This window comes from Rousettus aegyptiacus, unplaced genomic scaffold, assembly GCF_014176215.1.
Source record: "Rousettus aegyptiacus isolate mRouAeg1 unplaced genomic scaffold, mRouAeg1.p scaffold_m13_p_2, whole genome shotgun sequence".
In the NCBI taxonomy this organism is placed as follows: domain Eukaryota; kingdom Metazoa; phylum Chordata; class Mammalia; order Chiroptera; family Pteropodidae; genus Rousettus; species Rousettus aegyptiacus.
Genome location: NW_023416295.1, coordinates 6,865,137 through 6,891,794, shown reverse-complemented (window position 1 = coordinate 6,891,794; position 26,658 = coordinate 6,865,137). Strand labels below are relative to the sequence as shown.

The 26,658-nt window shown below is 45.4% G+C and overlaps 1 protein-coding gene across 2 annotated transcripts in view; it reads right to left on the bottom strand.

Moving 5' to 3' along the window:
* DNER (delta/notch like EGF repeat containing) overlaps window positions 1-26,658 on the bottom strand; it is a 254,119-nt gene that overhangs the window by 128,847 nt on the left and 98,614 nt on the right. For both annotated transcript variants that reach the window (XM_036236759.1, XM_036236760.1), the window contains exons 2-4: window positions 24,671-24,982; window positions 22,280-22,374; window positions 19,904-20,070 (exon numbers count right to left, since the gene is read on the bottom strand). In XM_036236759.1, the coding sequence (XP_036092652.1) occupies window positions 19,904-20,070; window positions 22,280-22,374; window positions 24,671-24,982 (574 nt within the window). The remainder of the gene's footprint in view (window positions 1-19,903; window positions 20,071-22,279; window positions 22,375-24,670; window positions 24,983-26,658) is intronic.

Genomic DNA, 26,658 nt, shown 5'->3' with positions numbered 1-26,658 from the left:
CGAAGTTGAGAGCAACTGAGAGGGGTCCAGCCCCCGTCTCTGGAATAGCAGTGGTCAGGAACGTGGCAAGATTGGGGACCTGACCCATCCATTTGAACATGTGTCTTCTTTCATGTTAATGCTCTAGAGTCTTAAATGGACTTTGCAGTTAATACCTCAATGGGATTAATAACAAATGAGATTTGCATTGCTCACTCCAGTGGTTTGGCTAAAGACCATTTTCTTTCCCATTAAAGGGAAAGCATCCGTGCAAAATGAAAATTCTGACGGCAAGTACTTGAGCAGTAGGTGCTGGGAACATGCTGCCAAGTTCGCTTATTAAGACCGGTGCGTTATACGGCGCAAACCCATAACCTGTAAAAACTGTCCGCAGTCCAGGGAGTCCTGTGGCCGGCACCACGTAAGCATGAAAGGTTCGAAGTATCGCAGATTCCGGTTCCAGCTGGAGACACAGGGGTTTTGCTTTAACATGGGCATCGGGAAGGCAAACACCCTCCACACCCACATCTCGCCCCACAGAAGCGGGCATGAGACGGCCCATCTGAGCCGACTCTTTAGAAGGTAGGACGGAGGTTAGCATGAAGCTTTATAAGCCGGTCGGATGGGTCCCTGTAACTTTGGGACTCTCTACTTGTGGTTTTGAAAGCAAACCTTAAGAAATAAATCGACTTTTGACAATGTGAGGCCAGAGACAAAAAAAAAAAAAGAGCTTGATGCCGGCAGCAAAGCTGACTCGAGACCAAGTCCGGGGCGGCGTTGACTGTAACTGAAACAAGACTCACTGAGGTGCCTCCACTTTATAAAGAGTGTTCTGGCGCCTGTGCGGAAGGCCAGCAGCCCAGAGTTAACAGGAGAAACTGAATGAGCACCGAGAAAAGCTGTCACTGCACCCAGGTCCTCACACAGTGACGCCCCGTTCACTGGAGAACCTGCCTGGCCCCACCAGCCATGCCGGGACCCCCTTCGAGGTCTCGTTACCTTTTCTAAGCAAGATTTTCTTTCGACATCGGCGTAAAGGCTCGGTTTTATTGTTGCTTGTCTGACCGCTTTTAGGTTTTGATGCTTGACGTAGTAAATGGCTGGTTTGGAAATGTTACCCATACAGAATAGCTTATTTCCTGGGGGTTCCATAGTCGGGTACGGCCAAAATTTCTTTGAAAACGAGGAGACATAATAGCGCATCGCAGAACCGGCCAGATGCTTTTTCCATTGTCACTCGTCTAAATTATCAGGTAGCGTGTACCTAGCCAAACAGCCATGAAAAGCATATGTTAAGTTGACTCTTCCACAACGTGGTCTAAACTTCCTGGGCCCACTGACACAAGGATTTTTTTTCCAATAAATACACAGTCGGCCTTCCACATCGCTGGGTTTCGTGTTCACGGTTAAGAATGTGTGGATTCAGAGGGCCAACTGCGTGCACTGTCCTACACCATTCTGTATGAGGGACTTGAGCATCCATGGGTTTGGGTATCTGTAGGGGGTCTTGGAGCGATATTTTTGTTTAGTTTTCTTTTCAAGAAGGTGTTCACCCTACCGCACTCCTTTCTCCATGAACGGGAGACTGAATTATTTGTCCTGAGTAAAACTCAAGTACCGGAGCCATGCGAGTGGCCCGCTGGGATCAATTCTCCCACAGTCCTCTAATAGGATTTGGAGTTTTCGCTGGAAACGGGGTCCCCAGCTAAAGAGCACCCCTTTCCTCGGTGACAGGACGCATGACATTGAGCGTGTGCACCCTTTGCCGCTTCCTCCTTCCCACTGGCTCACGTGCCGAGGCGATGGTGACAGTGGGGGGCAGACGACCCGAATCCAGAGATGGCATCTGCGTGTGAGGATACAGAGCTGCCTGCTGGTCCCGGGCCAGCTACCTGCAGACTGTGATGTGATGGAACTGCATTTCCGGTCTCTCCATCACAACAGCTTGGACTGTGCCCTAACCAACACACACCTGCGAAAGAACCACCTGAAGCTCCTCCTCTCTTACACCAGCCACAACCTGTCACCTCTGCCGCCGGCTCCAGAGGAACAGGTCACCATTTAGCGACGACTTAGCGTCGCGAACTCACAAAATACTAACCCCATCTCTCGTCCCTCTCCTTTCTCTTCCTTATTATTCACAAAGCAGAGTTGGCCATCAATGGGGCTTACCTCATATCGGACAGTGAAGGAGGGAAGGAACTGAGAACCAGCTTAGGGAAAATATCTAATGTCGTTCCTCTTATTCTGTAAGGATATGCTAAGTATGTGCATTGGCAGTAGGTGTGTTCTATAACTTGGCTTTAACTTTTTATGTATTCGGTATATAGTGTGTGTTTCAAATTACAAAAATGGGTAATTGTCCACAATATCCATTTATTAATTCCAAACGAATGTCTCCTGATTAGTGGCTTTTCAGTAAATACTAAAATGAGTCATCAGGCCCACGCGCTGACGAGGAGGTAACAAGAGGTTACACCAGGCTCCACCACCGAAGGCCTGAGTTCTCACTAGTAACTTCGGGAGAGTTATTCGCACCCTTAATGCCTTGGATTCCTCCTCTCTGAAATAGAGACAAAAATATTCCTGTTTCCCACAGTGGTTGTAATGATTAAAGTCTTCATACGGGCAAAGGTTTTGGTACAGTGAAGCATATAGTAAGAACTCTATAAATCATCGTCATCATCATCATCATCACCACCATCGTCATCATCATCACCGTCATCGTCATCATCATCATCGTGACCATTGCTGTCATCATCATCACCACCACCATCGTCATCATCATCACCGTCATCGTCATCATCATCATCGTGACCATCGTTGTCATCATCATCACCATCATCACCACCATCATCACCACCATCACCACCATCATCACCACCATCATCAGCACCACTACTTCACTCAGTTCAGATAGCTATAACAGGGCACTGCAGGCTGGGTGGCTTAAACAATAAATATTTACTTCTTACAGTCCTGGAAGCTGCCTGAGACCACAGTGCCAGCGCGGCCAGGCTCTTGGCGAGGACCCTCCTCCTGCGCCCTCACCCAGCAGAGACACAGCTCTGGTCCTTCCATCTCCTTCTAAGGGCATTAATCTCATAATGGAGGTTCTACCCTCACGATCTAATCAAACCCTAATTAGTTCTCAAAGGCCCCACCTCCAAATACCATTACGTTGGGGATTATGGTTTAAACGTATAAATTGTGGGAACACACAAATGTTCAGCTCATAGCAACCATCGTCACCCCCAACATCATCACCATCCTTGTCACTATCATCAATAGCAATATCAAAAAGCCACATCTATTTAAAGGGGACATAACTGAAACTTACACTTGCGTTGGTCTGGGGAAAAGGCTCTGAGAAAGTGTGCCCGCTTGGAAACAGTATGCTGAGATGCAAGCAAGGAGGTCGTTTAGAGAGAGGGACCCCTAACTCAGTCCCTCTCATCTCAAATGTTTGAAATGGAATTGTTTACATTATTGCCGCTTTTTGAAATTATTGCTAGAATTTAAAAAAAAAATAATGTCCAAATAAAAGTACACCACACATTTATAATAAGGTGACTTTTATTATTGACCATTTTGAATAATTCATGCCTAGGATCTACTTTTAGAAGCTGAGCTTTAGGCTTTACTTAAAGTTATTATATATGTGAATAAATGAGGAATGCCTACAATTCGTATAATTAAAAGATATTTTTTAAATGTTTAACCAGCAATTGATATAAGAGACAATGATTAATATAATGAACATAGTGGTATAAAATATTCAAATTATAAAATCTTTTTTGGAAGCAAAATTTACAACTAGTGCTATCGAATCTCTCCACGTACCTATTTTTGACATTAAGTCATCTCCATTTAGGGGGAAAAAAAAAAAAACCTCATCACATATAAAAACCACATCCTAATTGGACACTTATTTTAATGCCAGTTCCTGAATACCCGTTGGTAGAACATGAAAATTAATTTGCACTTTCCTTTGAAATTTTGTTGACTCGCACAGAACATACAATTGAAATTGTTCATTTATTTAATCTCTTTGTCAATGTCCATTTGATCACCTTTTCATAATCAGTCAGAATTGTGTCACTCAGTCTTCCATTAGTAAAGCTTTATCTCACCAAATACCAGCAAATCACTTGCTGAATTACGGTAGAACTCGTACACACTTGGCCCCGCTTCCAGTCATTAATACCCAGTGAATGCATCCTGATTAATGGCATTACTGCAAATGCCAAAATAATTCATCACTTCTATGTACTGATACGAGAGTAACTGGGGAATAACAATGCACAGCTAATTGGGCTGCGGATACCTATAAACGTTAGGGAGTCAGGGAACCGGGCCTTCAGACGGACTAATGAGAAAAGCTGTTGATTAACACGTTTACCTTCCTGGCTGTTGCAAGCAGCACCGTGAGCACGGTCTTCTGATTTCCTTTGTTCTGTGACCTCTCTTTGCTCTGCTTTGATTCGAAATCTCACATTTAAGTGGCCGCCGACAAGATCGTCTGTTAACTTCAAGGTCATACGAAAGAAGTCACCTGAACTTACAAGTGTTTGGTGAGATTTCTAATTCGAGATGCATTTGCTTCTTGAATTATGCATAACACCTTTATTTTTCAGTACAGGTATTTACTGCACTAAAAATAGAACTGGCTAATGTATTGCGATGAAGCCCCAGTGGTGCACCGCGATTTGAGAGAGAAAAACTGGGAGGTATGGGAAGTTGACTAAGATTCAGCCTGTTTGCCGCCTGGTCTATTTCTAGCTCGTATTAGCACTTCATCTCAAGAACAGTCAGTCAAACCCTCAGCCTCCATTCTCAAGATGCTCAGAGGCTGGCTGACCTCTCCACTCCACTTCCTTGAGCCACAGAAAAATCTCAACCACTCAGCCCGTCTCCTATCTGGCTCGCAAAGGCCTAGGATCTGTGGTGAGTCAAAATGACCTACAGGGTTTATTTCATAAACTGTTATGTAATCTCACCCTGCGACCCAGTGAATCTGAATGCCCAAGACACTGGTGGCCTCGCCAATTCCCCCGGTGTCAACAGCCAGGCAGAGAGGCTGCCGTGAGGATGACTTCCTTTCTGCCAAGTTAAAATGCATCCGTTTCAGTAGGAGGAAGGTGTTCATCAGCCGCTTCCGGCTGTCGGCTCCCCACTGATGCTAGGATCTCAACAGCGGCTTCCACATCCCTGTCTCTCACCCTTGCTTTCTAAGCTCCAGCCTCGTGGCCTTGCGGTAGTTCCGCCAACATTATGGGACTGTGTCCTCCATCCGGCCACAGGGCCTTTGCACATACAGGCCCAGCCCTCCACCCAGAAGGGCTGCCCCATCGCCTAGTTAATACTGCAACCTAATCATCTTTCTCCACCACCTCAAGGTTATGTTAGATTTTTATTATCAACCACATCACAGCACACTGGGCCTATCACAGTTGTCATTTTCTGTTTACTTGCAGAATTGTTTCTTTATTACCTGTCACCCCACTGAAATATAAGATTCACAAGGGCAAAGAGTTTTGTTCTTTCTGTTCACTGCTCAAGCACCAACATCAAGTAGGTATCTAGCTCAGAGCAGGTGCTCGACAAATATTTCTGGGAGGGAGGACAAGTGACCCAAGTGTGGTACTAGCAAATATGGGGATACGGGAGGAACCAAGCCGCAAAGAGGAACAAGGAGTCCAGAAAAGAAAGCTGGTGGTGACAAGAACACACTTCCCTGACTCCCCCCTCTCGCCAATGGCCTCAGCGAATGCAATAGTCAAAACAGCTCTGAGCGCAGAGCAAAGTGGCCCCAACCTCGGCCAGGAGCGACGCTGCACACAGAGACCCCCAAACCAATTTAGGTGGCAAGTCTCGTTATAAAGCATGCCCCGCTCCAGACCACAAACACCACCCCCAATCCTGCTCCGGGGGCTTATCGAGAAAGTGAATTACAAATTGTCCCTGCCACCCCAATCAGCTCTCTCTCGAAATTAAATTCTTTAATTCAGGGACACCGTCAGCTCAGTGAACTAAAATGCATTTCCTTTATCTGCCCGGACCAGATTTTATTTACGCTTTGGTCTTCACGAAAGTCCTGGGACCACTATCTGATAGTTGATTCTTTCTGTAACATAGCAAATTAAAAATTCTAGCCATCTCCCTTACAACCTTTACGGTCCGAAATCCCAATCTGACAGTGTTTGAACAGGCTGTCTTCACTGCTGGAAAAACTAAGAAGAAATCACACTGTCTAAGGCAGGGGTCCAAAAATAAAACAAAGCAAAATGAACCTTTGTTCGCATCCAAAACAAAGAAAAAATTATCAAACACTTTGAGCGGCTCTCGGTCTTTCTAGCTTCTGTTTCTAGGGCTCATTGCAGGTCCGGGATGGTGAAAAGGCTGCCTGCCCCCCTCAGTGGGGGACCTGGCTCCTCAGTGGGATATAGAAGCTTTGGAATTGGGCTCGTTTGTAGAAGCCAATCGCACTTTGATATTCTAAAGGAAATGCTTCTTAAAATATAGCTACCACATAATAGCAAATTAATTCATGAATTCGCTGATTGTCTTTTTATTCATGAATGTTAGCTATGTATATTATACCCTCCTCATAAGTACTAGCTTTATTTCCAATTCTAAAAACTCTGTTTTTCCAAACTAATTGCCCAGTCTTACGCATCTCTACATGCCTGCTCTCACACACTCTCAGGGCTACCCTTTATCGTTCTCTGCCTGTCAAATCCTTTAAACCATACATCTGTGCAGACATGTCTGTGCACCTCTGTGCGTGCAAATCTGCGTATGGATGTGCATGTGTGTGTGTGCACGTAGGCACATATGTATATGTATGTGCAGATCTACATGTGATGGGTGGGCATAGGCATGTGCATCTGTGTATCTCAACAAGGTATTCTATACGATAAGCTCGCATTACAAAATCTAAAAGAAGCCAAACAAGCCCAACCGAATGTTTCAGGGGCCGTGACTGTCTTGCATCTCTGTCCAATTAAGTTCTCTGTGGCATTTACGGAAACCGGAACCATCCTGGACTTTCAGTCACATGAGAATCTCTCACCTGATTTTGTTTTTTGTTGTTTTGCATAAGCAAGTTTGAGTTGGGTTTCTACACTTACAAAACAGTCCTCTCTGATTACTTACCAATAATTCAATATTTATTGAATCTATTCATTCAACAAACATTTACTGTGTGACTACTATACACCAGCAGCTGCATTAAGTGCCTCTGATATAATAGTGAACGGGCCTCATACAGTTTCCTGTCTTCTTTGTGCTTACATTCTAGCAGGAGAGACGGTTAAAAATACGTCAGCGCTGTTCTCTGTTAGAAAGGGGTTAAGTTCTGTGGGGGAAGGGGAGCAGAGTAAGGGGGTACGGCGTCCTGGAGGCTTACGGGAGGGCGAGGGGTCGCTGCTGTACGAGAGGTGGCCAGAACAGGCCGGACTGTGAGAGTGAGAGGCCAGCAAGGACACGAAGCAGGTAAGGGAGTGAGCCAAGGTGAGGCGGTAACAGGTACAAAGGCCCCCGAGAGGGGAGGATGCCCGGAATGTTCTGGAAATGGTCCAAGTGGTGGAAGCGAGAGGAAGAGCAGTGGGAGACGAGGTCAGAGAATGAAGGGGCGGGCCTGTCGGGCCTCGGAGGACGCTCAGTCTTGGCTCCCTCTCTGAGGGAAACGGGAGATGCTGTGGGCTGTCAGCGAAGGCATCCATGACACCCCCTCCCCTGAAATACGGCCCGCGGTAAGAGGCGGGGCAAAAGCGGGGAGGCCCACAGGTGCCAGAGGCGGGGGCCGGGCCGGGATAGCGCGGTGGAGGCGGAGAGATGTGCTCGGGACGTGCTGAAGTTGGAGCCAAGGGACGTCTTGACCGACGCGTGGCGGAGGCGAAGGAGGAGGTCCACGGTGCCGCCCGGACTGGGGGCCTGGCTGACCGCCGGAGGGACCGCCTCGGCGGAGATGGGAGGACGCGGTCAGAGCGCAACGCCACCCAGGACGGCTCCGCTTCTAAGCCCTGGGACCTCGAAGCTCCTTCCTCCGATTCGCTTCTGCGGCCTCCTCTCGCCCACCATCTTCCTTCTTCTCCCGGTGCTGCCCCTTCGGCTGGCTCGCTTTCCCCTCCCAAATGCTAAATACGGCTAAACCACGGCATCTCCCCAACCCCTCTTCTGCACCTGCACCTCCTCGCCCGGGATGGTCCTCCCTTCCAGTAGCTTCCATTCTAACCTTCACCCAGAAGACCGCACATCTCCATCTCCAGACACAGCCTCCCTCCACAGTGGGGTTCTGTATTTCCATCTAACTGCCACGCACACATCTGAACCGAGTGCGACCACTGTTTCCGAAAAGAGCCTTTCTTTCCAACTCGGTCTATTATTCCTATCAGTAAGACCTTCCACCCTGAAGCCCTGCTATCTGTCACTTTGGACGTTGTCTTCTATTACCCCTTGCTTCTTCAATATGCAGTCATGTCTAGAGAAGCTGTCTTCACAATGTCCCTGGGACCGATCGCCCTGCTTTCGGCTGCCACTCCCAGTTGATTTTCACCCTTTTCCCCACCAAAAGCTTCTCCACAGTCCTCACCATATTTGTACAAACCTCTTTATATAGCAACACAGCCCCCTTTACGGCCTCGCTCCCACTCTCCACCCTTTTCCAAACTGTCTATGGTTTATTTATTAAAATCTACTTCTTTGGCCAAATTGGCCGCTCATCCTGAAACACAGGCATTCTCCTTCCCACTTCACTGCTCACACCGCTCCTCTTACCCTGGATGTCTTTCCCTCTCTTACCTACTCTTCGGTTCAAGGCCAAGTTCGAGATATACCTCAAGTCCAAAGCCTTCGCTTTCCCCATGGTGATTATTCTTCACTGCTGAATTCACGTGGCCCTTAAATGGACCATGTAATTCATCCGATACTTAATGGGCACTCCTTTGTCTTCTCATTTGCCACTACACGCAACATCATCTCCAAATCATTCATATCTAACAAGAGAAACAATTACCAAGTCTGTGAATATTTATAATCTTCCTCCTACTTCAGCTGCCCAGAGGCAGGGACCCTTGCTTGCTGGGTCGGTTCCCAGGTGAGCTCTTGGCAGTGGCAGGCCCAAGTGATGGGCGTGACAGAGAGAAGAACTAAGATCAAACAAACGAAGAACTAAGATCAAACAAACAAGAGAGAGGCTGCGGCGATCACGAAATGAAGAGTGGAAAGACCAGGAAGAGAAAGGAAGGGAAGGCCTCGAAGGCTGGGTGCTGGGCTGAGATCTGGGGGAGCAGACGTGGAGCGTGGGAGAGAGAATGCTGCAAAGCGAGCGCCAACCAGGTACAGACAGACTATTGAGAGTGGTGAGGAGGTAAGATTGACAAGGTGTTTGCCGAACCACAGGAATGCATTTTGCCTGCTCTTATTCAGGTTCCCTCAAAAAGATGAATAAAGATTTCAAGTGTTTGTTTAAATTCATTTTTTGGCTACTGGATTGTGTTTATTTGAATACGGCTTTATGAACAAGACTGAGTCATGAGACAACAAAACTTATCTGGGTTATGTAATGAGCATGTCCTGTCTTCCCGAAGGCTAAAATCTCTCAAAGTCAGGACTTAGGACCTCATCTTTCTTTGTGCTAAAACTGAGCACAGTGTCCTACACAGAGCAATTAATCAATTAATGTTACCGGTGATAAACAGGGATGTGGACAGCTGAGCAGATGACGTGGGGCCTATTTTTGACACGGTAGCATTCCCCAGTCTCTCATCTGTTATTAGTGATGTAGCCAAACAGTATCCGTCAGCGTATTTATTTAAGGAGATCTTATATTTGTCTACCGAGCAAATGTAACTTTTGTAGGTCAAACTTGCAATTACGGCATTAAAACACAAGAGCCATGAGAGCATTGCTTGTTAAGGATGCATGTGAATACCAAAAATACCACGGTCTTCAAGACCCAAATGTCAGAGAGAGCATTACAGAAGAGAGAGCAAGGGAGTCTTTATAAAATGCAATCCTAATGATTCATTTTATATCCTTCGCCAGGAATGACAATTTCCTCCTGCTGATATGCCCTACTTTGGTCCAGTTACTTGCTACTCTGAGTTTTATCCCCCTGGATCTTTGTGAAAAACCATTACAACTACCGCGATTTTGTGTCAAAATCCAATGATCATTTCTAAAGCCTCTCTAACAGGTTTTCAGAGTATTTGTCCATTCTGGAAAATTCTTTGCCCCTAGTCTCACAGAATAGTTCTGACCTCATAAAAAAAAAAAAAAAATCTACGATAGATGGAACTTAATTATCTACCTTCAAGTTATTGCCGGTTGATCGAATGAACCGGAAGTGGTGAAGCAGAAGAATTTAATAAGATAAAGAGGCGGAAAGAAAACTGGGGCTTAGTCTTCTGGAATACGGAAGTCCTTAGCAGAACATCAAGTGGAAGAAATGTCACTAGAGCCTGGCAATGTGACAGGAACCACGAGAGCAGCAGAAGGTCACCTGTTCATGCCGTATGCCCGTCTCGCCATCTTATAATAACCCAAGGGGCAAATGCAATGAGACGCTGAAACCATTCCATTTACCATCATTCTGATATGCAGATGCCATAGTGTGATGAAACCAGCTTCAATATCTTCTGTCGAAAGAGATCTGATCTGTCCTTTTACTGGAAACTGTAAGTGACCACTTTACTCTTAAGGAGTTCCCTAAGTTTCAGATGGTTAAGGAAGTTGTCAAGAGGTCTATGTAAATTTCCAGTGGAATCTGGTTAACAGCATCTAGCCGAAAGCTGACGGAAGGGGAACAATGCACTATGTCAAAGATAAACTGCTTGTCGTGAGTGAAAATTAAGGACAATTTGATAATTGATGTCAAATTTGTCATTAAAATATGCAAACTCTTTGATCCAGCAAATTCCACATCAGGGAATTTAACTCAAATAAATCGTGAGAAAAGATAGAAAGATGAGATAATAACGATGTTTGAAATTCTGTCTAAAGAGGCCAAAGAAAGGAGGGAACTAATTGATAAACAATAGCAGGTCGATTACATAAATTATAGTACATTGATTCGATAGAACACTATACAGTCATTAAGAAGAAAACTATAGGTTTATATTTATTAACACAAAAGAATATCAGTGATACATTAAGTGAAAAGAGCAAATGACCAGACGAGTGAATGTGCTCTTCTTTCCAAAAAAGTGTGAATATTATTTATATTTATATTGCCTATTGTCATGGAGCCTTTTTCGTTTTTCAAGAGCAAATTAGAAAACTTCCTTCTGGTGAGAGAATACCAAAATCCCAGGGGTTTATATCTTTAGTCCTGAGAATTAACCAGTCATTCTCTCTGTCTCTCTCTTTCTCTTGCTTCTCTCTCCTTCCCTCTCTCCCTCTCTCCCATCCTTCTACCTTAGAAAGAAGAGAGAGGAGAGATGCTATTAAGGAGCAGAAATTTGACTGTACAAAAAAGCAATTAAAGAAATTACTTTGTTAGTTGAAATCTGTACTGACAGAAGCTAAGAAAAGCATTTGACAGTAAACTGGCAAAGCCCTGAGAAGGTTGCCTCTAAGTTAAAAGCAGCGAGGAAAGTTTTAAAGAAATATTTCAATCAAATTCTGTGGATCAGATTTGAGTTAGAATTCACTAGTATCAGTTAGGGAAAAAGACATTTCTTTTTAAAATATAAAAATAGTTGTCCTAATCATTATTTAATTTTCCCACATTAATCGATAAGCAAAATGTGCTCTCTTCATTTTTTAAATAAAAGGCTGAAGGAGAGGGAGAAAAGATAAGGCAGAAGGGGAGGGAGAGAGAATTCATGACCAAAAGGACATACCTTCAATTTGCTTCTCAAAACCAAGCAGACCCCTCCACCTGACTCATCAGGCATGAATCACAGAATTACCTGCCACTTCTTTGTTCTCTTAAATTCTGAAACTGGTGCTTACAGTCTCCAGAAGCACCTTCAAAACATAGCCGTGCTGGCATGCAAGGGCGTAAAACTGGCTTTACACTCTCATGCAATTGTCCTTTATCTCTGAAGGACTAATCAACTAGTACTGTTGATTACCTCCTAGAACTGGCACAAATTATGGTGTGTGGAAGAATGGCCTTAGGAGCTTGTACACCATCCTGCGTGGAGCAGTCAGGTCTACGGTAGACCAGCAATCTGCCTTTCTCTGAAGCCTGATTCCAAGGACTGTCCTGAAGAATGAGAGAAAGGTCTCATTCATCTTTGCTCACCTGCCCTAATTCCACCCCAGCCTGGACAACCATTACTCAATGGGACCCAGTAAGCCTTAGGCTGTCAGCTATAATACCAAACATGTACATAATGGAATGCACCTTTCTTAACGCTGCTTAGCTTATCACCACAATCAATAGGTATCAATAAGTAAATGAGACCGATAATAACAATATTTAAAAAGATGGGAGCAGGGAAATCAATTTCAAGGCCAACTAATAAAAAAAAAATCCTAATATACATTACCAATAACAACAAGATCTAAAAGAATAATCCTGATTGCTAATAATATGGAAATCTGGTTTTAGTTTAAGTAAAATTTAATAGAAATCTTCCAACAAAGCAAATGTGAGCTGTAAGAACGTTACCAGAATTATGCTGTTCAGGACAGCCTTATACTTTCCTTATTTTTGTTCTCTTCCTACTATTACTTTTTATCTGAACATTTCCAAAATTTTTCCCCCTCTTTGCGGGGTTCAATAGGCCATATTCAACTGTGGTTGTAAGCTGACCAGGAAAAGGTGACATATTTGCATTTTCTTTGTTAAATCTTAAGCTTTTTAGCCAAAGAAGATATTAATGTTTCTATAGCTGGTAAAACTTCTAAACTTTTTTTTGACTATTTTACCCCTGCCCCCAGAGTATGATATCTTAAAGGACAAAGTGCAAAATGTAGCATTCCCAAAAGAATGATGAAAAGTTTCTTTAGTTTTCTTTTTCTTTTTTTTTTTTACATTTGATCTTGTAAAATACTTTTAATGTGATGAAAGGGGAAAAGAAGTTTAAATGTCACAGAGGTGGGATTGTGAAAATCTACAAAGAATTCTAAAGATTGACATTTGCAGCTGGAAATTTTCTTCACATGGCATTTACTGAGCAGAATAACTGTTACATATGAATAAAATTTAATCACTCCAGTGACCACTGTGCAGTCATCACGGTACAGGGAGCTATGATGCAAGGCCTTCTCTAGAATTGTACAGTTTAATTAAAGATATAAGATCGGCATGATGATGAAGAAGAAAGGAGAAGGAGAAGGAGAAGGAGAAGGAGAAGAAGATTCAGCTGGTAAAGCAAAGATTTTGTAGAAGAGCTGGAAGAAAGGGAAGGAAACAGCTGGCGGGAAATGACGCCAGCTGCCCAGAGAGAAGAACAAATGGGAAACCAGCCTGGGGGTGGGCAACATCTGGAACAGGCGACCAGAGATCCCGACCACCACATTCAGAGGCGGGGATGGTGTCAGCTTGGAAGAGCTGGGCACGGACCGAGGCAGAACTGCTGGGGGCGTCATAAAGACAGGATCTGGACCACAGAGACGCCCCCCCCCCACCATGTGCATGGCAACTAAACAGGGTAACAGTTGTGAAGAGGTCGCTTATGCTTGCAGGAAATCAGATTTCATTTCAGGAAGCTGGACGAAGCTCTATTCCTGTGGGCTTAGAGGGAAAGATTCCAGTGTACAGCCGAGGGCCCAGAGACTCGAGAAGCCCAGATTGAAGAAGGCTGGTGAGATGTATGCTCAATCCAGCTCCGCCTCCACCCCTAGGAGCTAACAAAATACCACAGGTCTGTTTGCAAATGACCCGAAGACTAAAGGCTTCATTACAACTAAAGCTGTGTCTGACACTATCAGAGTGGAAAGGAGGAATTTGAGAAAATGGTCTGTCAGTAACCTGCCTATGGGAAAGGACAGTTAAGCCATTTGAAAGCATCAACCCTGTTTTACTGGGTCAGAGCTAGGAACACCCATCCTCATACGAAAGGACTTAAAAATATACTCAATGAAGATATTATCAAAGGATAGCAAAGAATATTCTGAAATTTCAAGTGTCCCAACCAACAGCTTATTTCTTTATAGCCTAACTTATTCTATAAGATCTGAGGGGCTCATAGAGAATATATACCATTAAACACTGACATACAAATTAAAATAGACATCAGAGCCAGGAAAAATATAACTGGAAAGGTGTATAGAAGAGAGATGAGCCAGCCATCAAATCCTCACAGCTGCAAACATTGAGCTACCAGTTTGGTTCTGTAACCCCTGGTGGCCTTTTCCGACAGGGGATACAGAACCAAACTGAGCATCTCCTAGTTCACATGGGGATTCTTTCTTCTGACGCATCCTGGCCCTTTTCTCTTCACGTCCCTTCCCCGCCACCCTGACAGCAAAGGAAAACAATCTCCTGCCCCTCCTTTTCTATGGGAACTTTCCCCCTTCCAACACTGCCCATCACCCTTACCTGACCTCTCACAGTCCTCCGTGGAACACTCTCCCCCAAATCGCTCTGGCCATCAAATGTAGAGGCTGAGACACTCCAATTCCAGCTAGATTACTTTTAAAACTTACAATTTAAAGGATGAGGCTCATGGCAATTGTTTACTCAGAAGGGAGATGGAATTCACCATTAGGAAAATAGAGCTTATTAAGGGATTCCAGACAACTACCTGAAAAGTCACATCAAAGACTAGAAGGTCCTTCCTTTGCCTGCTGAGGATGAACAGAGATGCGGGAAATAAAATTCACACCAAGAGCACTTAATGTTACATAAATTTGTTCATATCCAAGATGAGAGGCAGCTGGAGAAGTCAGTGGTATTTTCAAAGGTTCTGTTACGTGTTTGTTGAAGTTAAATTCTACTTCCTGCCGTGATGGCTATTAGTCAACTTCTGGCACTATTATTAACTTATCTTAATGACACAGACTCCCATACCATGAAAATGTCACATCCTGCCCTTTGTCCATCCGAGGAGAATACTGTGCCTTTCCTACCTCCCCCAGCAGAGTCAGCGACTCCTCCCCCTAAATCTAATGGCTACTTTTGGACCTCCCTTGTCTGCAGCTCTCATCTCTGCCTCATGGCTCCATTCACTAAGAGACCACAGCGAAAACATCTTTGCACATCCAGGCTAGCACAGTTCCTGGGAAGTAAGAGGCATGCAATGTGTACCTTCTAAACAAATACAGAACTGAGTATTTCCCCACGGCCTTGCTGCCTAAAAAAGGTAAGTAAATAAAAGTAGGTTAAATTCCTTCGTATGGAGACTTAGGAAGCAGCTAAATATATCAAAGAAAATGTCACTGAACGAGCACAGAATGTATATATCCTCACGTAGTTTAAAGTGGTAGTTCCAAGATTTTTAGAGACTCAGATGTCTTTGAGAAGCCAGCGGACTTTTGGCTCCTCCGAAGAAGGATGCACAAACACGTAAGAGTTTGCAGTGAATTTTCAGAAGAGTCATAGGATCCGTGAAGTGACCTTTGACTCCCATGACTGCTGCAAAACCAGGGGCCAGTTGAGCCCAGGTCAGGATAACAGCATCCATTGGTTGCGTATTGAAAATTTCATTGTTCTTTTTTAAACACATCAGTATAATCTATTGGACTACAAAAAACTTTGTCTCCGAGGAAGCATTACAATGCCAGTGAGGATAAATGTTATCAGGTGAATCCACAATGACCCAAATCCCTGGGGCTGAGAAGGTCCATCACCCAGGCTCAGTGTCGTTACCTCAGTAAAAGAAAAGTCTTCACTGTCACTGGTCCTGCTATGGTGCCATGTTAGTCCGTCTTATTTCTCAAGAGGACAAAGTAAAGAGAATCCACTGCTTTAAAAACCGTTTTGCATGACAAGCATCTTTTTAAACTGGAAACTTAGAATCGAGGGAATTTAAAGCATTCTACGGCTCCCAGGGGGCACCAAAGGGTCACGCACAGACTGGGGAAGTCTGTGATCTAGTTAAGACGCCAGATATGAAGACCTGGGAGTCACTGACTTCCGGACTTCTGTGGCTAATTTAGGAGCTTTAACCCAAAAGACGTGACCCCGGCTCCTTCAAGGCCATTATCATGGGCGGCAGGTTGCACCATTTGTCCTTTTGTGAAGTTAAAGTGGATCTAAAGTATTAAGCTTTATACTAGGTCATAAATGAAACACCACTGGTCAGGATTAAGCATAAAAGAAAATTATTTTATGATATAAATTAGACATAAAAATGTACTGAAAACTATAAGAAAGAAAGGTACGAGTGTCATATAAGCGATAGAAAAAATAGGGGATTATGAGCAGGAAAACAGAATGAGAGAAGAGAAAAAGGCAGATTATGAGCAGCTAGAAAGAATAGAGAGAAGGATAAGTTAGAGCACAATGAAAATAATTTCAAAGAAGAAGCTACAATACCAGACTGAGAGAGCAACAAATACGACAATAAAAGAGAAAAATATCAAGGAAAAAGTGGGTTTTCTCTGAGCAAGCAGGTAGACGGGAAGGAGGGGTGAAGCGGAGAAGACCCCTGGGTTTTCTGATCATGGAGAACCAGCCATGAGAATTACCCGAGGTGGTCTGTGCGTTTGTGAGAATTTACAAGAGTTGGAGGAGACTCGAGTATCCATGCGGAGTAGAATCTTCGGCTGGCCAGTTGTCTCCTAACCACTCCAAATGAGGAGAGTTTGAATGAGGTCTTAAAGGGGACTATATGTGGGGGTCAGAGTCCTGGGGAGGACAAGGTAGGGGTCCAGGTCATGATGGGATAGGTAGCGGGAAGACAGAGCAAACGTCCACCCAGTAAAAGTGAGGGGGTAATACACCTAAGGGCAGGTGGCAAAAGGAAATACGACCCAGGGAAGGCGTCCACTGGGGCTCTCACCCTAAAGAGATGACAGCCTCCGACAGCTTTCTGACACAGAAGCCACGCACAGAGGGCTGCTTTGTCCTTCCCCCCGAGACTGCCCATCACGGCAACGTCGCCGAGCGACGCCGAGTTACCAAAATACCAAAATAACCGCCTTACATCAGGCAGGCGAGCCGTCCCTGTGCTTCACGGAGAAGCCGCCGGCACGCCGAATCTTTCCCATTGGAAAACACGAACCCTGGGGGCGAACGAGTCCCCTGGGGAGGCGGCGACCACCCACGATGCCTCTCACGGAGCAGACGCCAAACGAAGGCTAATCTAGTGATTTCCCCGCAAAACGCTGCCTAAAGCAAATAGCATATTTGGAAGCGATGTATTTAGGAAACGACGGAAGGGTTAGGTGAAGGGGGGCGGGGCAGACGAGTCGAAGCTGGGGGACAGCACGGAGGGGAGGAGGGTGACGTCCTGAGACACAGAAAGAGAAAACATGAGCCGCGCACCGCGTAAACAGTCTGTCGTCTCTTCCTATAAAACGGCGCGAACATTCATACGGCGACGGCCATGAAGGGCAGCTAGGAAAATTAAATGTAGTGGCACTGAAATCGGTCAAATATGATAGGTATGTTACCGTCAGCTAGAACGTCCACAACGCTGACGTTTGGCTCTTGGCAATAAACTTTAAAGAGGAATATTTGCGTAAAGCCGGCGACGGTAACCTAGTCTGTCTCTCGAAGACCCAGAAGGGGCACCTGTGCCCCGTGCACAGAAGTATTAAAATACCTCGCTCATCAGTTGCATGCATGAAATCTATCGACAGCAGGGGGGAGAAAGGAAACAGTCCATTCCTAAAAGCGAATTCATATTTCTTCCTAAAAAAAAAAAAAAAAGGAGCCATGGCGACTAAATGCAGCAACACAATTCTGGAACTTTGCTCTCCCTTTAGCATGGTGAGTGTTATTCCGCCCACACTAGCGTCGGTTTGTTCATCCAGCACATAAACGCCGCTGTCCTCTTTCAAATAGTCTTTTGGTTCTTTGCTAAAATGTATTCACGTCTTCAGAACGCAGCACAGGAAAAATAAATTATTCTAAGGAGCTGCTTTTTGAAAAAAATTAAACAAAAAGAGCGTTAAACAAATGTCAGTGCAGTAAGCAGAAAGCTTCCACAATGACTGCAAAAGATAAATCTTGTTTCTTTAAGATAAAAAGGCTTGGTAAAAAAGAAGTCGCTGGCGGTGCGTAGGTGTAACCAATGTATCACCGTGAGAAACCTGGCCATTCTGCCCCAGAAGGCGCTTGTACGCAATTGTCTGCTGCCTTTAAAGAGAATGACATTAAAAGATTGCGAGCTCCATTATAAAGCCACGTAACACACTTCGGAAGCTCTCCTTAGGAAACTTTAAAAAATACCAGATCACAGATTTTCAAAATGGAAAATAATGGTTGCGAGAAATAAAGGATGTTATTCAAAATCATTGTCTCCTTGCCATAATCTAAAGTGTAATTTTTGAGAAAGAATTCCTTAGTTGTTAATATAGGAAATTAAATTTCTAAAATTATTCAGTAAAACGGAAACTAATGACCAAAACATGCAAACGATGCCTGTTATATAGCTTGTTACAATGGATATGGAAGTAAATGATAGCTACTAGGAATGGGATGCCGAGTAAAATTTAGATCTGACTCTTCACAATAATACTTCATCACGCAATTTCTCACCAGTAATCCAGTACCATCTGAATAGTCAAAATCTGGCTCGAAGTTAAAAAACCACTCTCCCCTTTTCCAGTGTCCAGTCCCAAAGCTTCTCTCTCCTGACCTTCTCTCCACCGAGGAAAATCTCTGCTCTCTCCAAGTTAAGATTTGGAAAATGAGCATCTCATCAAAGGCGGTTCAGTCAAATATAAAATGCAACACAAATTAGATAGAGCTGGGTATTTCATTTTATCAGTCGTATCTTCATTATTATATCTGCATCAAACACGCATCTTACAGAATGTCTTCATGTATATTTTCCATTTAATTCGGTGAAATTTTTTTTTGCTAAATTATACAGAAAAAAATGCAGAAAGTAACCTAGCCTCATCCCTCACACTTGTAATTTATACTTTCACAGCTATGTTCATTAAATCCTCCTGACACCCCAGGAGACAGGTGCTGCCACTCACCCCCACTCCCCACCTTCCAGGCGAGGGCTGCTGGACCACATGACTGGACAGGAGAAGGTATCGACGGCAGGATGTGGGGGCTGCTTAGACTCATCGGACTGGAATGGTTAGAGTTTGAACTTGAGCTTTTGTCTTTGAGTGAGGCTGCATGACCGAACGAGCTCTTAAAAAGCAGCTTTGCTATTGGCCAGCTAAGGTCTCGAGTTACAATGCCAACCCCAAAGGCGCTCTGTGCTGGGTGAGGGGCGTAGACCACCGGCAGGGGGGGCAGTCTGAATGCTAAACTCAGGGACCAGGTGGCAAGGTGAAGGTCCTGCTTCCTGAAGGCCGTTTCTCCTCCAGGGCAGAGGAACCTGAAAACAGCTAACTGGACATGCGGTCATTTACAGAAGGTGAAATTACAGATTTAACCACGTGTGAGAAAGAGCGAAAGTCAGAAGTCGCCCATGGAGGAGGGACGAGCGTGGTCTGAGCCATTTCTGAGGCTCAGAAGTGGTAACTCGTCTGCTGAGGTGCCGTGCCCAGGGCCCTGGGTCAGGCCAAAAGCAAGTGGAAATAAAGGCTCTTCTGAAAGACCAATAGTCAGTGCCTCGAGGTGCCCACCATTCTTGGAAAAAGCAGAGTGAAGAGCTGGAAATTAAACTGAGATTCTGAGCCTGAAGTGCCAAAGATACCGCCCCTGTGACCCTTTGGCCGGAGTTGGGATGCTGTCTCAGAAATCCAGAGCCCACGCTTCTTCCACCCTGAGCCAATGTTACCCTTAGAAACCAGTTTTGATTCTAAGTGAGACCTGGCAAAACTCCTTACATAGTGCTTCTGAGCTTGGGCTGAACCAGATGGAGTGTCGAGTAGAAGACCCATAACTCACCGATGAAGTGATTCTGTCCCAAGGCGAGCATCTCCTCCAACAGGACGAGGCCCCCGGGGGCCTGGAGGAGGGTCACGCTCCTGCCGTCTATGAGGGAGCACTGTTGGAACCCCGTGGCCGTGACCTTCCACAGCAAAATCAGCGAGGCGGTGGCATCTTGCCGGATTCTGCAAGCAGGAATGGAGTCAGCGGAAAGTCACACGCAGAAAGATTCATCTTAGAACCAGCCCATCAAATGAAAATTGAAAATAAAGGTGACACGTACGTCTGCAAGGTATCGGGGACTTGCTGTAATGATCTTATGAACAAGCGCCCACTGTGTGCACGCTCGTGGCCATCGTTGCCCGCGTTTGGGAGAAACGTGTGTCTCCCACTGGATCGAAAATAGACCACAAACCCCTAACAGATAATTCACCTTTCAGGAACAATCTTAATCAATAAGAAAAAGGTATATGGAGTTCTTGTAGAGACGACTTCCACCTCCGCACAATATAAACAGTCCTGCTCGGTTTGATTTATTTTAAAGGTGTGATGCATCCCAAAACAGCCACCTGAGAGGCATGCTGTCAAAATACGCAAAATTGTGTCACCTCCCATGCTTCGGGCCTCCCCCGACTTCTTCTTGTTTTCAGGAATGAGATACCCTAGGAGACTACGTGGCCTCGGCCTCGGCTACCCGCTCGGACGCACACCGGCCCCTCCATCCAGGCGACCCGGTTCTCAGGCAGCAAGACCTGCTGTCTCTTCTCCACGTAGGTTCCGTCCTAGCTCCCGGCCTTCGCCTCCCCCTCCCCCTGGGAAACCGGTCATCCAGCCAGGCTTAGCCTCCCAATCACCTCTTCCCTGGCTGCCCTTTCCTTCCTCTGTATCCCCAGAGGGCTGGGTCTCTACCTGGGGGAGCGGATCATGCGCTCCGTGCACAGCGCTGCCCCCAGCCCAGCTCAGAGCTCCCGGCTTGCAACAGGGTGCTCGGTAAAGGGCTAAGAATTAGAACTGGGAATAAATCGACATGGAAGGGGCTAGTCACCCTCACAGGTGAGTTCAGGGCACCCAGAGATCATTGGGCAGCCCCCTCTCACTCAGCCTGGGTCACACTCTGCTACTTGTGCCCAGCTCTGCAGCCTCAGAGGGTCTTAGAGAATTCCAGGTTTGTTGAAAGGGGGAAAAATGGTATTTAAAGAGATAGAAGACCAGTACTATTCGGAAAGGCTTATGAAAGTGAAATAATATGACCTAGACAAGATAGGACTGGGAGATGGTTTTAAAAACATAGAAGAAACTAATGAACCTTATTTTCCTAAAACCAGCTCCTGACTGTGGGGGTTCATCTGCCTGATGAGCAAGGAAACGCTGAGGACCGGGGTCCCCCTGCTGGCAGAACGCGAAGCTGCCTCAGATGCGGCACCTGGGGGACTTCTCCCCTGTGCCCGAAGTTCAAGTTCACCATCCCTCCTGGCTTACGCCTTCCTTCCCCCACCAGAGTGGTCAAGGCTGGGGGAGGGGATGCAGGTGGGAGCTAACAAAGTCCCTCCTCCCGACATTTTCAGGGACTCCACTGCTTAGACAGCAAGGTGGGCAAAAACGCCCCGGATGGACGGAAGATGTCTGTAACGCCCAGTGTCCCCTTATAAAGGAGCCGATACAGCACACTGGTTAACCGGGAACAGGGTTCCTCAGTCTTCTGCAGTCCCTGAAGGCTGGACAGCAAATGCCCAATTTGTTGCATGGTGGCCGTAGGGGGAGGAGGTAGTAGTTAATAGGAACAGAGAAGCATGGGCAGTGGGAGTTGTCCAACAGGACAAGGATGGCTCTCTGATGCTGGCTCCACGCCCACCCCCCAGCAAGGCACACAGTGGGCGCTCAGCCAACACTGCTTCCCTTTGCCTGGTCCGCATGCCCACCAGAGAATGACAATGGGCTGTAGGTAATCTGAAAGAGCTTAACTCTAAGATAAAACAGAACACTCTCTTCTCAACAGCTAGTTTTTAAAGAGAAAATTGTAAGGTTTCCATTTTTAAGTTGGAGTAAATTATGCATAAGAATTTAACCCATGGTCCACTAAAATCTTAAGAGGCCAAAGAATTTTGGAAGCAAAAGTCTTTTGGGACGTGAAGGTCGAGGTTTCTTATCTCACACCTGACTCATCCATCCAATTCCACAATCCACATCTCCAGCCTGACTGGTTCCTTGCTGTAACAGTCTCCAAAATAGCGCCCCTGAGTTTTCTGAGAGGCGCTGGCCATGTCTGTCTACACCTGGGACTCCATTCCTGCTTCTCACTGGACCACCCAGTTACAGGCCAGTCACACAGACAGACAAAGCCCAGCATCCGGTCACAGTAGAAATCTTAGCAGTTTTAACTGAGGATTTTCTTACTTGACTGAGGCGTTTTGTGGCACCTCGAAGGACGCCAGGCGGCCACCCGCAGAGCTATTAGAACTAGCGTTCCCGCAGGCAATATCTGGAATCACCTGAACAAAAAGAAAAAAAGAAAAAAAAAAAGACAAGTTACAGGGGCTGAGCACAGTACAAGATACTATTAGGAAACGAAACTGCCTGAGCTGCGTCCCCTCCATTCCTTTTGATGACGCTGGGGCGGGGACAGAGACAGCATAAAGTGAACCCTTCCCAACTCAGAAGAAAATGAAAGTTCTGCCATTCGAGTTGCTGAAACGTAAACACGTTCCTGGGAGCAGCCCACCCACGCCCAGCGCTGCAAAAGCTGATGATAGGGTATCGCGGAAAAGGAGTCGGGTCCTTGCCTTGCTCTTTCTTTCATTCAACAAGCAGTCACTGGCCTCTGGGCGTAACAAGGGACTAAGTGCTTAGCGCACAAGGAGGTGGCCTTTCGGGAGCAGTGTGCACATGGGGGTATAAACCTTATCGGCAAAGAGAATGAGCCCTTGAACGAGCAATGGGCAAGAAGTGCCCTGTCTGGATGGCCTTGCTCTGTGCAGAGGGGGGTCTCGAGAGCACGTGTCAGGGCGAGGTAACTGGGAAGCACCTTCATTGTTTAAGTGACACGTTCCCCCAAAGTATTATATGGATGTGTACCCCAAAAAAAGCTCAAGGGTGGGAAGACGTGCTCATCAGAAAGCATATTGCAAATACTCGAGCTGTGTCCGGGGCCCCTGACCAAGTGATTCATTTATTCCTCGTGTTGTGATCACTCCTCATCCATGAGAGTCCAAATAAAAGGGTATTAAAAGTATCCCTCATCGTTAAATTGACTGGAAAAAAAAAAAAAAACAGATCCTGAGCACTTTCGCCCCACACTCGACATCTGATAGTCAAATGCTGCAGATAAAACCCATCGTGGATATTCAAAGATGTGAGCTCGACTTGCTAACTTTGTGTAACAAACAACTGCTCCTTAAACGTTAGTTCTCTCAGACTCCAACGGCTTCATGTTTCTGAAGCGTCGTTGCTCTACGCAAGGCGAAAGCCCAAACACGCTCACACGTCTTCCTCCGGTACCTCGAACCTGCTTCGCGAAGGGCCTAACAAATAACAGCAGGACGAGAAGAGGAGGCGCTTCTCTTTCATACTTATCAGCTGTAGGACAACACATCTTTAAATAAATGGATTGAAATGGTTTGTTGGGGAGACATTTTCTTTAAAGGACACTTCCTTGACAAACGTGGACCCAAATCTAGTTCACATTCAGGAAGTGAGTCATTCAGCGGAGAGGCATTAAAATCGTACCTTCAAAGCATTTATTAAAAGTCTGGAATCAGAGCGAGTTCGGTTTTTTAGGCAAACTTAGAACAGTGCCCTGCAGTCTGAGCGTGGCCTTCATAAATTGGCAATGAAACAAAGTGGGTCAACTGGTAAGAATTACCCAAGAACACGAAAGGAGCACTGCTGGCTTACCTCCTTCTATAATAAGGGAAATTTCTAGATACACTCCTTCACTCTGAAGGTGCTACCCAAAGATCGATCTGTTTTATTTGTTTAAGCTACAAAACCTGTAATAATATACAACCCCAGGTCTATATGGATGTCACATACAGTATAAAATAGGGAATGGAATTACACTCTATCGATGTCACCTCAAATTCATGATTTGGATTGGTTCCCAAATCCTTCCAGCTAGCAAATTCATAGCTTATGTCAACTTTCAGGGGTGTGCTGAAAATTTTGTATTTTATATGATGAGACTTTTGATGACATTGAAAATACAATGAGCTGATCTCAGACTGGATAAAAGTCAATAAGTAGAATTTGTTATTGTCAAAATAATAAAATTTGCAAATTTCATTCTTAAACACACTCAAAATATTTTAAAAATCAAGATAGCTTTTCTTTTTTCTAAATCCCATTAAATGCTCCAAGTTGCCAAAAATAGAACCTAAACAATAACAAACAAACAAAAAGTTGACCATAATATTCCATGAAGGACAATCAGGTCAACAACGAAGGGTCTGTGATACATTCATTTATATAACTCTTCACTGAGTTGTCAGCCCTCCAAATCCAAGATTATCTCACAGAAATGTACGTGGCTATCGTTTCAGAAAATAATTCCATTCTTTTTCTTTTCTCGATTACTCTATGTTCACAAAACAATCATAATCTCAACGTCTCATGTGTGTGACCAAGAGAGATTTCTCAAACTACTGCAGATGGGAATGAGGTAAGGCACATTATTTTGTTCAGTGGGTAACTTAAAAGGTTTCCATCTTTATTGCTGATATGGGAACCACTGGGATTATTTTAACCTTGCAAGTTTCTTCCATAAAATTATATGCAATGAAACATTCTCACCTCCACTTGATCCCATTTCATTTCTACAACTTTCTGCCCCGTTTTTGGTTGCCATGTTGGCAGCGTCACAGTCGCCTGAGAGAGGGGCAGGATGACGTCAGGCTCTTGGGTAGCTGGGACGGGCTGAAGCTGTCTGGGCACCATGGACTCGGTCCAGCCAGAGGCTGGTACACTGGGAAGTGCCTGCTCGCAGTTTGGACCTTCAAAGCCATCATTGCAAAGGCAGAGGTAGCCATCGCTGCTGCTGCTGCTGCTGCTGATGCTGCAGTTGCCATGGTGACAAGGGTTGCTGGTGCAAGGATCCACAACAAGCTGAAACGAGACCACAAACGGGTCAATTATTCCCTCAAAAGAAAAGTGGTGGCATCGCTGGGAAGTTAGCTCCGGGTCTCAGAGCTGCTGCTCTAAAGAAAATGCTGTTCAGGTGGCAGACACCGTCTTCGCTCCTGGCGCTGTTGGGGGCAGCGTCCCAAGCTCATCTCAACTTTAACCTCTCTCCACAGGGAACAGGTGTCCCGCCAGGATATACACAGCAAAGGAGAGCCTCCCCGAACCCACAGCTCTAAACAATGTCGATCCAGGAATATGTTATCTAAAGGAATGTTCTAAGGCTCTCCCCCCCGCAAAAAAAAAAAATTAAATTGATGCCCATTATGAAACTACCAACTTTGTATTTCTAGCTGTGCATCCTGACAGATGATGCTAGGGATCTAAATTGAAATCTCCTTTTACACCTCCCGGACCGCGCGAGGCTTCCTCCTAAGAAATGACTGCCCGGTTTATCTCTCCTGCAGATGCTCTTACCTCGGTCTCCCAATTTCCCACCTGATGAGCGAAGCTTTCACAGATGATATTATTTAATTACAGGCTTCCGACACAATGAGCGTGCATGACAATTGCAAGCTCGTGGAGAGCACGGGGGCAACTTGTACGGAGCAGAATTTTCTGAGCGTTTCTACCGCGTTATTTTGGAAGGTGATTACAGAGAGATGCGGCCCGGCGAGATATGAGAGATAAAACTTCACTCGTGTGTCTTTAAACTGTATTCCTGCTCTGAGTGTTTACCGCTGAGTCCCTTGCTGACCTCTGAACTGCCACTTGTTGTAACTTGGAGACGCTACAGAACAATGTGACATGAAACGATGGTTTTGTGGAGACAGCTCAAGATTTCAGGCGTGTTCCCAATGCTTATTCAATTATCGTTTGCTTCTGTGATAAGAGAAAAATGAGACCTCTTTCTGAGATACCCTGGCTTCTCGGGCTGGTCATAAAACAGATTTTAGGAAAGAAGAGACTACAGATAAATAGGCCTGCAACTTCTCCTATTGAAATGGTTCACACATAAACACATAATTCTGCATGGAAAATGCCTACTCGTTCCGCTAATATCCTTGACAAACAATTTCCAACAAACTCCATAAGGAATGCTAAGGGCTTCCGAATTGAATAAAACGAAGCTCCAAAAACACCACATTGTTAATTCTCTGCCATCACTGGCAGGCCCTTCACAGAATCTCAGATAAGAATAGATGGATTGGTATCTGAAGGGAATATTTAAACTGTAAATGATTTTAAATATTTATAATCTTTGTCGATTCCAAGTGAAACCCAAACTCCTTCCGTGACAGACTCGGCTTTCCAGGACTGGCCCCTCCCCAGCCCTGGTGCCCTCTCCTCCCACACACGTTCCTCCGCCCTTGCTCTCTCCCCTCCCGCTTCCTTTCTGTCCCTAGACTATGCCAAGGTCATTCCCACTTCAGGGCTTTTGCACCTGCTGGGCTCCCTGCCTGGAATGCGTCCCTCCCAGACTTCGCACGGTTCTCCCTCCCTTCTCTCTCCCGTTCCACTGAGTTCTCTACTCAAAAGTCACCTCCTCAGAGAAGCCTTCCCTCTCTACAAAATCTAAAACAATCTCTTTTTTCTTCTCCCACAAACGCGTTAGCTCCGTGAGCGCAGGGACTTTATCTGCTGTGTCCCCAGCTCTGTTC